This window comes from Gorilla gorilla, chromosome 16 (assembly GCF_029281585.2).
Source record: "Gorilla gorilla gorilla isolate KB3781 chromosome 16, NHGRI_mGorGor1-v2.1_pri, whole genome shotgun sequence".
In the NCBI taxonomy this organism is placed as follows: Eukaryota; Metazoa; Chordata; class Mammalia; order Primates; family Hominidae; genus Gorilla; species Gorilla gorilla.
The window spans coordinates 35657877-35673547 of NC_073240.2; the positions used below are offsets into that span (position 1 = coordinate 35657877).

General features: G+C 41.7%; 1 protein-coding gene across 5 annotated transcripts in view; it reads right to left on the reverse strand.

The window, feature by feature from the left end:
* Positions 1–11195, reverse strand: part of AQR (aquarius intron-binding spliceosomal factor) — a 109301-nt gene extending 98106 nt beyond the window's left edge. For 2 of the 5 annotated variants that reach the window (XM_055363249.2, XM_055363248.2), the window contains exons 1-3: positions 10854–11121; positions 5543–5599; positions 2086–2126 (exon numbers count right to left, since the gene is read on the reverse strand). In XM_055363249.2, the coding sequence (XP_055219224.1) occupies positions 2086–2126; positions 5543–5599; positions 10854–10928 (173 nt within the window). In that variant the 5' untranslated portion in view covers positions 10929–11121. Of the gene's footprint in view, positions 1–2085; positions 2127–5542; positions 5600–10853 lie in introns of all 5 variants that reach the window. The other 3 variants (XM_031002200.3, XM_055363250.2, XM_055363251.2) reach the window with 3 other exon arrangements.
* Positions 11196–15671: the final 4476 nt, after the last annotated feature.

Below are 15671 nucleotides of genomic sequence, written 5' to 3' on the forward strand. Positions count from 1 at the left end.
AGGGTTTAAATGAAAAAATAAACAATCACTTTCCACTGGAGTGAAAATCTATTCTGAAGATTCAAAATAATTTTCAAACTAGTATAACCTTAATATAGAAGAAAAAATGATACCAGAATTAATCCACCCACTCATCTCTAGTTTTCTCAAGAAATTTCATTCATACTCACCTTCAGACCATATGTTACAAATCTGCTCAAATGTCCTACTTTCAGAGAGAATTTGCCTAATTATTCTGAAATACCAGCCCTTGTCACTATCCTCTAACCACACTTTAATTCACAGCATTTACTGTCTCCTGACATTACATTACATATAGATATATAGATATAGATATATAGATATCTGTCTGTCCGTCTGTCTGACCTACTAGAATGTAAGCTCCAGGAGAGCAGGGATCGTATCTCCCCTCTTTTCTGTTGTACTGTTAGCATCGAAAAGGTGGCTAATACAAAGTAGGCTCAACTCAGTCTCTTTTTGTTGTTTGTTTTGAGACAGGGTCTCACTCTGTTGCCCAGGCTAGAGTGCAGTGGCACAATTGTGGCTCACTGAACCCTTAACCTCCTGGGCTCAGGTGATCCTCCCACTTCATCCTCTTGAGTAACTGGGACTACAGCCATACGCCACCATGTCCAGCTAATTTTTTGTGTTTTTTCTGGACACAGGGTTTTGCCATGTTGCTCAGGCTGGTCCTGAACTACTTACTGGGCTTGAACAATCCACCCACCTCGGCCTCCCAAGGTGCTGGGATTACAGGCATGAACCACCATGCCCAGCCAACCCAATCTCTTTTGAGCTATACACCTGGATATCCAACTGCTTATTCCATATCTCCATCTTCATAGCTCTTAAGTAGCTAGAATTCAATATATCCAAAAGTGAAATAAAGATCTACACCCAATCCTACCCCCAACAACGTGGCAAAAGTCAGTAATGGCATCACTAATCACTCAGCAACTTAAGCAAAAAATTTTAGGATCATCTTTGATTCCTCCTCTTCCTACATCTGCCACATCCAAACATCAAGTCTCTCCACCTCTGTCTTTCTCAAATGGACAATTCCGCTCCCAACTTTCCCCACAAGCCAAATCTATGACATCTTGAAGTTGACTACTACAATGCTCACCTAATTAATTCCCTGCCTCTTGCTCCCTCCAAATCCAAATTCTCGCTGGGTGCAGTGGCTAGTGCCTGTAATCCCAGCACTTTGGAAGGCCAAGGCAGGTGGATCACTTGGGGCCAGCAGTTTGAGACTAGCCTGGCCAACATGGTGAAACCCTGTCTCAAAAAAAGAAAAAAAACAAACAAACCCAAATTCTCTTTTTCAAATACCGCTGTGCTTACAACTCTTCTTACTTCCTGCTGTTTTTCAAATAAAGAACAAAATCCTGAAGATGGCCTTTGACCCATTTAGTCAAATATCCTTTTAAAATACTCACTGGACATACATATCTGCAGGTGCATATACAAAAAGATGCCTAAGACACACTGTTAAATTTTTTAAAAGAAGCATGATGAAAAATAGCATGTAGAGTACAAACCCTTTTGTGTTTGAAAAAACATGTGAAGGGGTGGGGAATAGAACAGATGTATATGAACCATATACATGAACCAGGGATTGGGGGCAGAAAAGATGATTTATTGAAACTCACCCCTTACAGCATATTGCTCAAAAATAATTTTTATCACTTCTGTGTTTGTTATTATACATTTTATACATTACATATGTATACTATATTATTGTAAATTTAATAATGTCTTACTTTCATAACTTTTTAAGAATATTTTTAAAAGGTGAATCAGAAATAATACTAGTAATAAAATCTTCATGTTTACTTTTTCTCAAATTCCATCTAAATCCAAATAAACCCTATGGGATTTGATACCTCTAATCTGAGCCAAAAGTTAGAAGGCAAAAAATAATTTATGACTCTTCAGCACCTAAAGTTTTTCTAGTCACCATTTCCCTGACGACCAGCTTGAAACAGAAAAAAAGGTTCAAGTTATGATCACATTTAGAAGTTTAGCTAAGATCCAACTTGGTCCACCTCAATCACATTGTATAAAATTTAAATTCATTCCTACCTTGATTTGACAATCTCTTTTTCATATATATCTTCAATAACCTGTTATCAAAAATATAAAAATGTTTAATATCTCAACAACTTTTTTCAACCCTAAATTGACAGTTTTTAATGAGTGAGATTATATAAAATAAGTTGGTTTAGGAAAGCCATCAAATATTACTGCTATTGAAATAATGAGATATTCAAAATACTCCCATTATATTCCTCGAAATGTGAAATTAACAGAAAGCAAAGTAGAAAAAACAAATAATAAAACAGAGCCCTAGATTCATTAAAATGATGTGCTTATAAAGATTTTTAGGGAAAATAAAAATTCACAAGATCAGGATTTTTTTTAAACTTAAAGTGTATAAATGTTATGAGACTCCATTTGAGAGTCATAACTGTGCGCCTTCAAAACCCAGAGAGAAAATAATTTAAAAGTGTGAAGACATAACAGACACAAATTCTAATTGTTACATCTCCTTATCCAAATGAATATGACAGAGCTTCAGAATTTCCATTCATTTGAGTGAGGGTGGGCAGAATGGTGTACTACTTAAGAATTCAGACTCTGGCCAGGCACGGTGGCTCACGACTGTAATCCGAGCACTTTGGGAGGCTGAAGAGGGTGGATCATGAGGTCAAGAGATCAAGACCATTCTGGCCAACATGGTGAAACCCTGTCTCTACTAAAAATACAAATATTAGCTGGGCGTGGTGGCGCACACCTGCAGTCCCAACTACTTCAGAGGCTGAGGCAGGAGAATCACTTGAACCCGGGAGGCGGAGGTTGCACTGAGTCAAGATCGCGCCACTGCACTCCATCCAGCCTGGTGATAGAGCGAGACTCCATCTCAAAAAAAAAAAAAAAAAAAAAAGAATTCTGACTCTGGAATTGTACATCTCAAAAAAAAAAAAGAAAAAAAGAACTCAGACTCTCGAATTGGAAGACTGGTTCAAAACATCTGCCTTCACTACTGATGGCTGGAACTCTTAGGCAAGTGCCTGACCTCTCCAAGCCTCAGTTTCCTTACCCACAAAACAGATCTAATAACACAAACTACCACACAGGGTTACTGAAAATAAAATAAGACACGGCATATAAACAATTAGTACAAATACTGGCACACAGTGAGCCTTCACTAACAGTTATCAATAGCAGCAGTAGTAGTGCTAGCATTAATAATAGTAAAAAAAAAATACTACTGTAAAATTATGAAGTGCTTTAACATGGTATAATATTATCGTATGGTAACTATAATGTCTTTTTTTTTTTTTTTTGAGATGGGGTCTCACTCTGTCACCCAGGGTGGAGTGTAGCAGTGCAATCACAGCTCATTGCAACGTCTGCCTTCCAGGCTCAACTATCCTCCAGCCTCAGCCTCCCAAATAGCTGGGACCACAGGCATACACCACCATACCCAGCTAATTTTTTGTATTTTTGGTAGAGATGGGGTTTCACCATGTTGCCCAGGTTGGTCTCGAACTCCTGAAGTCAAATGACCTACCGCCTCAGCCTCCCAAAGTGCTGGGATTACAGGCATGAGCCATGGTACCTAGCCTATAATATCTTTTAACTGCTACAAGTATATTTGTGAAATAAGTATTTGTGAGTGGTAAAGGGAGGGAGGCGATGAGGAAAACAAGTCTTGTTCAATCTAGATGAAATGCCCTGTTATTGTTTTCATCAAATTTAAAATTAAATAATAAAATAAAGATTACTGGCTGGCCGGGTGCGGTGGCTCAAGCCTGTAATCCCACCACTTTGGGAGGCCAAGGTGGGCAGATCACCTGAAGTTAGGAGTTTGAGACCAGCCTGGCCAACATGGCAAAACCCCGTCTCTACTAAAAATACAAAAATTAGCAGAGCGTGGTGGCGTGCGTCTGTAATCCCAGCTACTCAGGAGGCTGAGGCAGAAGAATCGCTTGAACCCAGGAGATGGAGGCTGCAGTGAGCCAGAATCGTGCTATTACACTCCAAACTGGGTGACAAGAGCGAGACTCCATCTCCAAAAAAAAAAAAAAAAAAAAGATTACTGGCAAAAACAAATATATATTCGTAAGAATTTAAGTTCAAATAAAGTAAGAAATTTTGGGTAAAAAGTTCAGTTTTACCAACAGTGCCTAAAGCATCACCATTAAATTTATAATGGCAAAGCTTAAGAGTCTTCATTACTTGTTGAATGGTATGCAATGTCAACATCTATTTCATTTAAAGACCTCACTCTCTTTAAGGGACAGGGTCTCATTCTGTTGCCCAGGCTGGAGTGCAGTGGCCTGATTACAGCTCACTGCAGCCTCAAACTCCTGGGCTCAGTCAGTCATCCTCCCGCTTCAGCTTCCAGAGCAACTGAGACTACATGTGTCAGCCACTGCACAAGCCAATTTTTTAAATTTTTTTGTAGAGGCGAGATCTCACTACTGTCCAGTCTAGTCTCAAACTCCTGGCTTCAGATGATCTTCCCTCCTTGATCTCCCAAAGCACTAGGATTATAGGCATGAGCCACCACACCCGGCCTTAGACCTCTCTTTAAGAACCTAATCCAATGAGAATTAACCCTATATTTGGGAATTTGTCATATTATTTGTTCTAAATTGCTTCAGTTGGACTTATTCAATTGAATAAGTTCAATTCCCTTATCGAATATTACTGGACTTTAGTTATTACACTATACAACTGCTGCTCCTTCCATCTTTATTATAGACCTTTACCTCATTCACCACTCTAAAAACAAGATAACACAACAGATTTAATCCTAAATGAACTATCAAAAACTTGTACAAAAATTTCTGTATATTTACAAAGATATTTATTACATGATCATTTATAATAATGATAAATTTAAAATAACCTAAGAATCTATAAACAGAAAAACAGTTAAGTAAATTATACACATACACTTTTTTTTTTTTTTTTTTTGAGACGGAGTCTCGCTTTGTCGTCCAGGCTGGAGTGCAGTGGTGCGATCTCGACTCACTGCACGCTCCGCCTCCCAGGTTCACGCCATTCTCCTGCCTCAGCCTCCCGAGTAGCTGGGACTACAGGCGCCCGCCACCGTGCCCGGCTAATTTTTTGTATTTTTAGTAGAGATGGGGTTTCACCGTGTTGGTCAGGATGGTCTCGATCTCCTGACCTTGTGATCCACTGGCCTTGGTCTCCCAAAGTGCTGGGATTACAGGCGTGAGCCATGGTGCCCAGCCACATACACATTTTTGTTAAGGCTTAAAGAAAATACAACAAAATGGTAAGAGAGGTTATCTCTGGGTAGTGATTATTTTCTTATGTGTAGTTTCTATGTCTTCCAAATTTCCTAACATAAATAATTGCTAAGTTTGATAAGCAAAAAATTGTATTTTTTGTAGATCGTTAGGTTGTTTTTAATTTTAAAAAAATTATGGAAAGCTTTTGTTGAAATAACCCTTTAAAAGGAGTGTAACTTCTCAAGAATTATGTTGAAACCAAAAATACTTACCTTTATATCAAAAGGTGATTTCTTCTTGATGTGGGGAGCCCAGTATTTACATGCTAACTGCAAAGTAAACAGTATAAACAGTAAGTCCCAGATTCTTGCCATTGCAGAGCTGGAAGACAGATCATTTAGTGATAAGCTGTATCTTAACAAGGCCCTACTCGGCACTGGGGGACAGAGTAAATCTGAAGGGACTACACAGGCATGCAGGCCAGTTGGCATCCTTGACCCCAAACCACTAAATGCCAGTAGTGCTTTGCACTACAACATGCCATTGTGACATAAACAAACAAAAAAAATCCTCTCCAACCACCCCTAGAGAAACAATACAGCTCAGTTAATAACCACAGAGCCAAACATCTTCAGCATAGCGATAAGGAAACCCTGGTCTAGAAAAAATAAGTGATCTGCCCAAGATTACAGTTAGTATTACAAATTACAGCAAGTATTACAAATGGTACTCAAAATCTTCATGAATACTTTCTAAAATAATGAGCATTTAAATGAGTAGTTCACACCCATAACAAAACCTAAAGAAAAAAAAATTGTAGTCTATCGGCTGCTTATTACAGAGAATATAAGAGCTGGCATATTTCAGCAGATTAGGCTTGACCTGTAAATTGTGAAATTTAAACAAATATATAACTCTCTCTACATATTTAAAGAAACAGCATAGTCTTATTCATACGGTTTTGTTTTAAAACCCAATTATAATCTCTTTAAAAACAGAAAACTGGCAAGCACAAAGACTCAATATATTTATACAAAGGTGACTACTCTGCAGTGTCTGGCATATCAGAGGCACTAATAAAGTCTGATAGATGAATGGATGGACAAATGAAGCAAAATCTGAAATGTTACTTCTGTGAGGCTGTCCTCAACACTACCTGATGGTGACAATTGCTTTCTCCTTCTCTTCATTTTGTATATAACTCTTTATAATCTTACCTTTCTATATTATAAATATTTGATTGCTTATCCATCTTTCCTTCTCATTTAATTGGAATACTTAAGAGATGGGACTTGTTTTCTTTGCTTTTATAGCTCAGTGATGAACACATAAAACACACTAAAAGAGCCTCCCAGGCAGTTAGGACACTGGCCCTGAGGAATAGCCTCTAAAAATATTACAGTAACTTCCTACCTAAATGACACCTTCCGGCCAGGCATGGTGGCTCATGCCTGTAATCTCAGAACTTTGGGAGGCCGAGGCAGGCGGATAACCTGAGGTCAGGAGTTCAAGACCAGCCTGGCCAACATCGTGAAACCCCATCTCTACTAAAAACACAAAAATTAGCCAGGCGTGGTGGTGTGCACCTATAATTCCAGCTACTCGGGAGGCTGAGGCAGGAGAATTGCTTGAACCTGGGAGGTGGAGATTGCAGTGAGCCGACACCAAGCCACTGCACTCCAGCCTGGGCGACAGAGCAAGACTCCGTCTCAAAAATAAATAAATAAATAACACCTTCCCAAATTACCAATCACTCTCCAACTCAATAGAAAATCTTCACCTCACCCCCAGTTATTCTGTGGTGTCCTCATTTCCTCATTCTGCTCCCTATGGGCATCATAAATTCAGTCATCTTCTTCTTACATCATACCATTAAGAGAATTGAGTCTAACCTGTTATGATGGACTCAGGAAATTACAAATAAAAATGTATATCCTATCTCCGATCTAAACTGCTTACTGTACATCTGTACTTGATTAAAGATTAGCAAACATTTATTAAGCATCTATCATATCTCTTCTCTGAGTTTCTCCTTTCCCTTGGGGTCTAACGTGTAATGTCTCAAATATCACGATCTCACAGTATATACACATTGCCCTCCCTCAAACTCTCTAGTCTCATGTAAAATAAAAACTTTTCATTCTCTACTTAGTACAGCTATGACAGTATAAACTGTTTAAAGTAAACCTTACTGAAAGACAAAAAAGGAAATAAAAATATAATGGTATAAAAAAGTGAGGTCACAAAGTTCAGATCTCTAATCTCCTTAAAACTAAATTTTAACCTCTTGATCTCATTCATTCAATAAATAATTTTAGAAGTACCTTTTCTGGCTAGGTATGCCAGATGCTCAGAAATTAAATTAAAAAGAAAAAAGAAGAAAACACCTAAGCCCAAGATGTCCTCTCTACCTAGAAAACCAATTCCCCCACTTTCCTCTCTACATTTCAAAGTCCAACTCAAATGATACTTTCTCAATGAGAAAATTCTTCTTGGAAATTCTTTCCTTCAACAAAGTAATCATTTCATGCTCTTTTCTCAAAGCACTTCCCTCATACCCCAATCTGGCATTTCTCACATTAAACTACAGTGAGTTCTTTAAGTCTCTTAAAGTCTCCTTCCACAGACTGTGTGTTAGATTGTGAGAACATGTCTGTTTTATTCCCCATGTACTCCCAGCACCTGGTATTGTACTAGGCACACACTGTGTGATGACTATTTGTCAAATGAATACATAAGTGAATTAATGAACAAATATGCCAGATCATTAAGATGTAGTGCGAGAAAGGAAGGTTCTCAGCAATCTTGGGCCACAGGAACAAACATTAATGTCTAATATTTGCCAGATACTGTTTAGGCTCTTCTAGAGTGCAAAGAAAGGTAATCTTTGCCTTCAAGGCCACCCTGGCCTTTTTTTTTTTTTTTTTTTTTTTTTTTTTGAGATGGAGTTCGCTCTTGTTGACCAGGCTGAAGTACAATGGCGTGATCTCAGCTCACTGCAACCTCTGCCTCCTGGGTTCAAGTGATTCTCCTGCCTCAGCCTCCTGAGTAGCTGGGATTACCGGCATGCACCACCACGTCCGGCTAATTTTGTATTTTTAGTAGAGACAGGGTTTCTCCATATTGGCCAGGCTGGTCTCGAACTCCCGACCTCAGGTGATCCGTCCACCTCAGCCTCCCAAAGTGCTGGGATTACAGGTGTAATCCCACTGCGAGCCACAAGCCACCGCATCTGGCCCACCCTGGCCTTCTTTACATTCACACCTTAAGGTGTGTGTACCTGCTATTTCCTTGCTCTTCTCAAAACTGGCTCCTTCTTTGCATTCAGGTGTTAGCTCAAATGTCACCTCAGAGAGAACTTTCCTGACTGTCTTTCATACACCTCAAACCAGTCTGTCACAGCCCTGTTTCATTTTCCTCATAGCATTTATCAGTGTATGAAACTATACCGTTCATCTGTCTCGTTCTTCCCTCTAAAATGTGAGTTCCATGACAGAAGTAAACTAATAAATGACTTCTACTGCAAAAATGCAGGTATACGGGGAAAGAGACCTCTAATCTCGTTTAAGTTGTCAGGAAAAGCCTCTCTAAAGTAGTGTAGAAGGCTGAGAATGAATAAAGGAAGGTGGGGAGAAAAAAAATGAGGATTCCTAGCAGAGGAAACAATGTTGAAAGGCCAGGAGATGAAAGAGCATGGCACATTCAAATAAACCAAGTTCTGTACAGCTAAGGCACAGAGTTAGAAAGGAAGAGGAAAAAGAGGAAACTGAAGATATAAGCACAGGTCAAATCACACAACACTATGAAGGATTTCAGCCGTTAACCTAAGGGTAATTAGAATTCTTTAAAGATTTTTTTTTTTTTTGCTTGGTTTTTAGACGGAGTTTTGCTCTTGTTGCCCAGGCTGGAGTGCAACGGTGCGATCTTGGCTCATTGCAACCTCCGCCTCCCGGATTCAAGCAATTCTCCTGCCTCAGCCTCCCGAGTAGCTGGGATTACAGGCATGCACCACCAAGCCTGCCTACTTTTGTATTTTTAGTAGAGACAGGGGTTCTCCATGTTGGTCAGGCTGGTCTCGAACTCCCGACCTCAGGTGATCGACCTGCCACGGCCTCCCAAAGTGCTGGGATTACAGGCATGAGCCATCGCGCCCGGCTGAAGATTTTAAGGACAGCCAGCCTTAGTGTAGTCCCTGTAGTCCTAGCTACAAGGGAGGCTGAGGTGGAAGGCTCACTGGAGCCCAGCCAACATAGTGAGACCCTATCTTGAAAGAAGAAAAGGAAGGAAAGGAAGGAAGAGATTTTTTTTTTTTTTTGAGACGGAGTCTCGCACTGTTGCCCAGGCTGGAGTGCAGTGGCGCGATCTCGGCTCACTGCAAGCTCCGCCTCCCGGGTTCACGCCATTCTCCTGCCTCAGCCTCCCGAGTACTTGGGACCACAGGCACCCGCCACCATGCCCAGCTAATTTTTTTTTTTTTTTTTTTCAGTAGAGACGGGGTTTCACCGTGTTAGCCAGGATGGTCTCGATCTCCTGACCTCGTGATCCGCCCGCCTCGGCCTCCCAAAGTGCTGGGATTACAGGCGTGAGCCACTGCGCCCGGCCGGAAGGAAGAGATTTTAAGAAGGCAAGTGATATGATGAGATTTGCACTTGTATGAAATCACTCGGAAAGCAACATGAAGAATGGGCTAGAGCAGAGCAAGAGGAAGGACAATATAACAGATTACGATACCTTGGTCCAGGCAGAAAACAATGGCAACCAAGCTTAGGGTGACAGAGATGTAGAACACCAGATAGATTCAAAAGATATTTAGAATGTAGAAATGTAGGGACTAAGGGAAAGGGAGGATTCAAAACCACTCCCTAGGCTTCTGCCCTGGCAAATCTGTTGAGACAAGGAATAAAGAATAAAGAAGCAGGTGGGCATGATAACTTCTACATTGAACTACTTACACTCTTATGCAATTCACAAATAAATAATAAGAATGAGGAATGATGCTGACAACCACAGGACTGTGGTTCCCTATCCAAAGCCAACTGTGGCTCACAATGCAAGATAGTAAACAGATTCTAAATGAACGCTCTCAAACTACAGAATTACTCTGTTTTTAGATGGGTCTATTTGGAGGTGTCTTGTCAGTTTCTCATCACTGCTCAAAAACTCAGGACACTCTAAGGACCAGGAAAAAGCCTACTCCTACTTGAAGAGGCAGTCCAGCATCACTCTGCTGCGAAGCCTACTTGCCAGTCTCAGATAGACTGGGGTGTTCCCTCCTCTCTGAATCCACTGCTCCTGAGACAAACTCCAACAAAGCAAAACTCATACAGTAGTTTTCTTTTCATGCGTCTGTCTTCCTTGGGCCATGAACTCCCCAGGGCAGGGCAGCTTCTTTCACCACGGTATGCCCAGCACCTAGCATAGTGGCCGGCACGGAGCTGATACTCAGTAAAAAGACGTGTGTGAATCAATTAACAAACGAATGCCTCCTCCGGGCTCCTAAATCCTGAAAAAAAACCCCACCACCAGGCCTCGGGGCCACGACGTCCATACCCGCTCACACACACCAGACTCGCCCGAGCTCACCTGGGTCACGAACTCCGCATTGATCTGGGACACCGTAGGGGCCACGATCTTCTTGGGCTGCGCAGGGGCTGCCATGGCAGCACTCTCCCCTCCACTCCAGTGGAAACTAAAGGACCGCTCTGGGCAGCGGCAACCCTAGTCCACTTCCCTTAAGTTACTGCCGGGGCGCTTAACTCCGCGCCGCACAAACGCTCCGGGCCGGATATCCTCAGTCTTCAGAGTCCCGTAGGGAACCCGTACAACAGCCCAAGCGTTCCTCGGGAAGCGGAATGGCGTGTAGCCGGAAGTTCATGCAGGCGTTGGGGCTGAGCTAGCGAGCCAAGAGCTTTGACCTCCTCTGTACACGCTCTCTAGCGGGCAGCAGAGAGAAGACACCTCGCTGGCGGGATTAGGAGGGCAAGGGAGGGACCCGGTGGATGGTGTTGGGTGGGGTTTCTCGTGGTTAGTGAAGAGTGCCGTGTGCGGTGAATGGGGATTTAGTTTTTTTTCAACCCTAAAGAAAAAACAAAACAAAACAACAACGAAAAAAAAAAACAGCCTGGGAATATGGGCTGGGTTTTAACTGCCCTTAACAGTGTTTTAGTTTAGTTTTGTTTTTTTTTGAGACGGAGTTTCGCTCTTGTTGCCCAGGCTGCAATGCAATGGTGCAATCTCGGCTCACAGCAACCTCTGCCTCCCGGGTTCAAGCGATTCTCCTGCCTCAGCCTCCCGTGTTGTTGGGAATACAGGCATGCGCCACCATGCACAGCTAATTTTTGTATTTTTAGTAGAGACAGGGTTTCTCCGTATTGGTCAGGCTGGTCTCGAACTCACCAACTTTAGGTAATCCATCTGCCTTGGGGTCCCAAAGTGCAGGGATTACAGGCTTTAACAGTTTTATGGAGGTAAAAATTGACATACAATAACCCAGCCAGGCGCGGTAGCTCACGCCTGTAATCCCAGCGTTTTGGGAGGCTGAAGCTGGCCGATTGTCTGAGGTCAGGAGTTTGAGACCAGCCTGGCTAACATGGTGAAAACCCATCTCTACTAAAAGCAAAATTTAGCCGAGCGTGGTGTCGCGCGCCTGTAGTTCCAGCTACTCGGATTCAGGAGAATCACTTGAAGCAGGGAGGCGGAGGTTGCAGTGAGCCGAGATTGCACCATTGCACTCCAGCTTGGTGACAGAGCGAGACTAGCCTCAAAAAATAAAAATAAAATAATAATAAAAATAATTGACATACAATAACCCACACATATTTAGGTTGTAAAATTTGATGCGTTTTGACATGAACATACATTTGTGAGACTATTGCCAAAATCATGATAATGAGCATATCAAAGCCTCGTGATATGTTCATTTTTCCTCGTGAACTTTTGCAATCTGTGCCCTTCACTGTTCCCACCCACTTTTCAGGCAACCACTGATCTGCTTTCTGTCACTATAGTTTGCTTTTCATGGAATTTTATATAAATGAAATAATACAGTGCATGCCTTCTTTCACTCAACGAAATGATTTTGAGATGGATTCATGTTGTTGCATGTATCAGTAGTTCATTCGTTTATTGCTTAACATTCGTTCCATTTTACTGATATACCACAGTTTGATAAACTGTTCATCTGCTGATAGACATCTGAGTTGTTCCAAGTTCTCAGTTATTACAAATAAAGCCACTATGAGCATTTGTGTATAAGTCTTCATGTGGACATATACTTCCTTTGCTCTTAAATACTTAGGAGTGAAATATTTGGGTTATACGATAGGTGTGTTTGTTTGTTTGTTGTTTGTTTGAGACGGAGTCTTGCTCTGTCGCCCAGGCTGGAGTGCAATGGCGTGATCTCGGATCCCTGCAACCTCTGCCTCCTGGGATCAAGAGATTCTCCTGCCTCAGGCTCCTGAGTAGCTGGGATTACAGGCAACGCGCCACCACACCTGGCTAGTTTTTGTATTTTTAGTAGAGACGGGGTTTCACCATGTTGGTCAGGCTGGTCTTGAACTCCTAAGCTCGTGATCTGCCCACTTTGACCTCCCAAAGTGCTGGGATTACAGGCATAAGCCATTGCACCCGGCAAGTGTATGTTTAAGTTTTTAGAAACTGCCATCTTTCTAAAGTAGTACTATTTTACATTCACATCAGGAGCATATAATTCTAGTTTGTTCTCCACCTCGTCAACACTTAATATGGACAATTTTTTTTAAATTTTTAAGTTCAAGGGTACATGTGCAGGATGGGCAGGTTTGTTACATAGGTAAAGGTGTGTCATAGGGGTTCATTGTACAAATTATTTCATCACTCAGGTATTAAGCCCAGTATACATTAGTTATTTTTTCTGATCCTCTCCCTCCACCCACCCAACCCTCTGGAAGGCCCCAGTGTGCATTGTTCCCCTCTATGTGAATATGGACAATCTTTTAATTTTAGTCTTTATTTATTTATTTATATATTCATTTTGAGATGGAGTCTCACTCTGTCGCCCAGGTTGGAGTGCAGTGGCCCGATCCCAGCACACTGCAACCTCCACCTCCCGAGTTCAAGCAATTCTCCTGTCTCAGCCACCCGAGTAGCTGGGATTACAGGCACACGCCACCACACCCAGCTAATTTTTGTATTTTTAGTAGAGACGGGGTTTCACCATGTTGTCCAGGCTGGTCTCGAACTCCTGACCTCAAGTGATCCGCCCGCCTCGGCCTCCCAAAGTGCTGGGATTACAGGCGTGAGCCATCGGGGGTGCCCAGCCCCTAATTTTAGTCATTTTAATAGGTGTGTGATATATTTCGTTGTGACTTTCATTTACATTTCCCTAATGACTAATTGAGCATCTCTTCATGTGCTTATTTGCTATTCATATATCTTCTTTGGGGAAGCCTCTATTCATATTTTTTGCCCTTTTTTAAATTGAATAACTTGGTTTCTTATTACTGAGTTTCAATGCACACCCCTACCATTCCCAAATCCATACATAAATTAAACATGTGTCTCTAGTTAAACTCTCCCTGGATGAACACATGCAAGAAACTGATAACACTATTGTTTCCAAGAAGAAGGAACTGTGGGGAGGGGACAACAGGAAGGGGAGAAAAGTTATTTCATATTTTATACCTTTTTGTAACTTTAGAATTTTGTAATATATATGACATGTTCAAAAATAAACAGTGTAGGCCGGGTGCAGTGGCTCACGCCTGTAATCCCAGCACTTTGGGAGGCCGAGGCGGGCAGATCACAAGGTCAGGAGACTGAGACCATCCTGGCTAACAATCCTGTCTCTACTAAAAATACAAAAAATTAGCCGGGTGTGGTGGCGGGCGCCTGTAGTCCCAGCTGCTCGGAAGTCTGAGGCAGGAGAATCACTCGAACTGGGGAGGCAGAGGTTGCGGTGAGCTGAGATCGGGCCACTGCACTCCAGCCTGGGCAACAGAGCAAGACTCCATCTCAAAAAAATAAAAATTTAAAAAAACAGTAAAAAAATAAACAGTGTGGGCCAGGCGCAGTGGCTCACGCCTGTAATCCCAGCACTTTGGGAGGCCGAGGCAGGTGGATCATCTTGAGGTCAGGAGTTCAAGACCAGACTGGCCAACATGGTGAAACCCCATCTCTACTAAAAATACAAAAACTTGCTGGGCATGGTGGTGTGCACCTGTAATCCCAGCTACTCGGGAGGCTGAGGCAGGAGAATCACTTGAACCCAGAAGGCGGAGGTTGCAGTGAGCAGAGATTGCACCATAGCACTCCAGCCTGGGCAACAAGAGTTAAACTCCATCTCAAAACAACAACAACAACAACAACAACAAAAATAAAAACAAAAATAGACAGTGTGAATGTGAAAGCAAAAGCCTGTAGGAATGGAGATTAAATATGAAGTCCTTTTTCCCCCTATGTTATTGTGTAAAGTTTGTTTAGAGTGCTAGTGATTAAAATTTGCATCATCACAATTTTAAATGTAACAGATTTTGCATGTATAATATCTATTGACATTTTATTTACAAACACACTATAAAACAGGAAAAATAAGATTCTGATGGCTTTTATGATGAATCTTGACATATAACATTTTGACTAGCAAAAACCACAGGGACTGTATTTCTATACTATGCTATAGTTACAGCACAGATAAAGCCACCGAAGCAGGTCATGCAGGGCTATGTCAGGAGTCAACAATAAGGCTTGATGTGTTGAAAGCCTTGAAAGCTAGGGAGAGGAAGCTCTCTTCCACAATAACGATTGTGGAAGACAATGGGAAACCACTGATTGTAAATCTATTTTTGGAAGATGACTTCTGAGTAGTATGTCAAATGGGTTGGTGCAGGTACTATGGGGATGGGAATATCAGCTAGGAGACTACTGCAAATCTAAAGCTAAAATAAAAAGGACTAAATGTGGGTTCTGACAGTCAAAATGAAAAGGAAGGAATAAATGTGGAAGACACTGGAAAGACAGAAAAAGAGAAATAATCTTTAGTAGTTGCAAGAATAGTGGAACCATAAAGCACAATAGAGAAGATAGAGGGTAGAGTAGGTTTTAAAAGGAAAAATGATTCCTTTATATAGAGAGTCTGAGGTAGCAGGGAGACAGCCAGGTGATGATAAAGTTTATTTTCCAATTTACATGTTTATTAAATTCATAATGTATCTCATGATTTTGTGGCCAAGAGAATATTAGGGGCCGGGTGTGGTGGCTCACGCCTGTAATCCCAGCACTTTGGGAGATCAAGGTGGATGGCGCACCTGAGGTCAGAAGTTCGAGACCAGCCTGACCAACATGGTGAAACCCCGTCTCTACTAAAAATACAAAAATTAGCTGGGCGTGGTGGCACACACCTGTAATCCCAGCTATTAGGGAGGC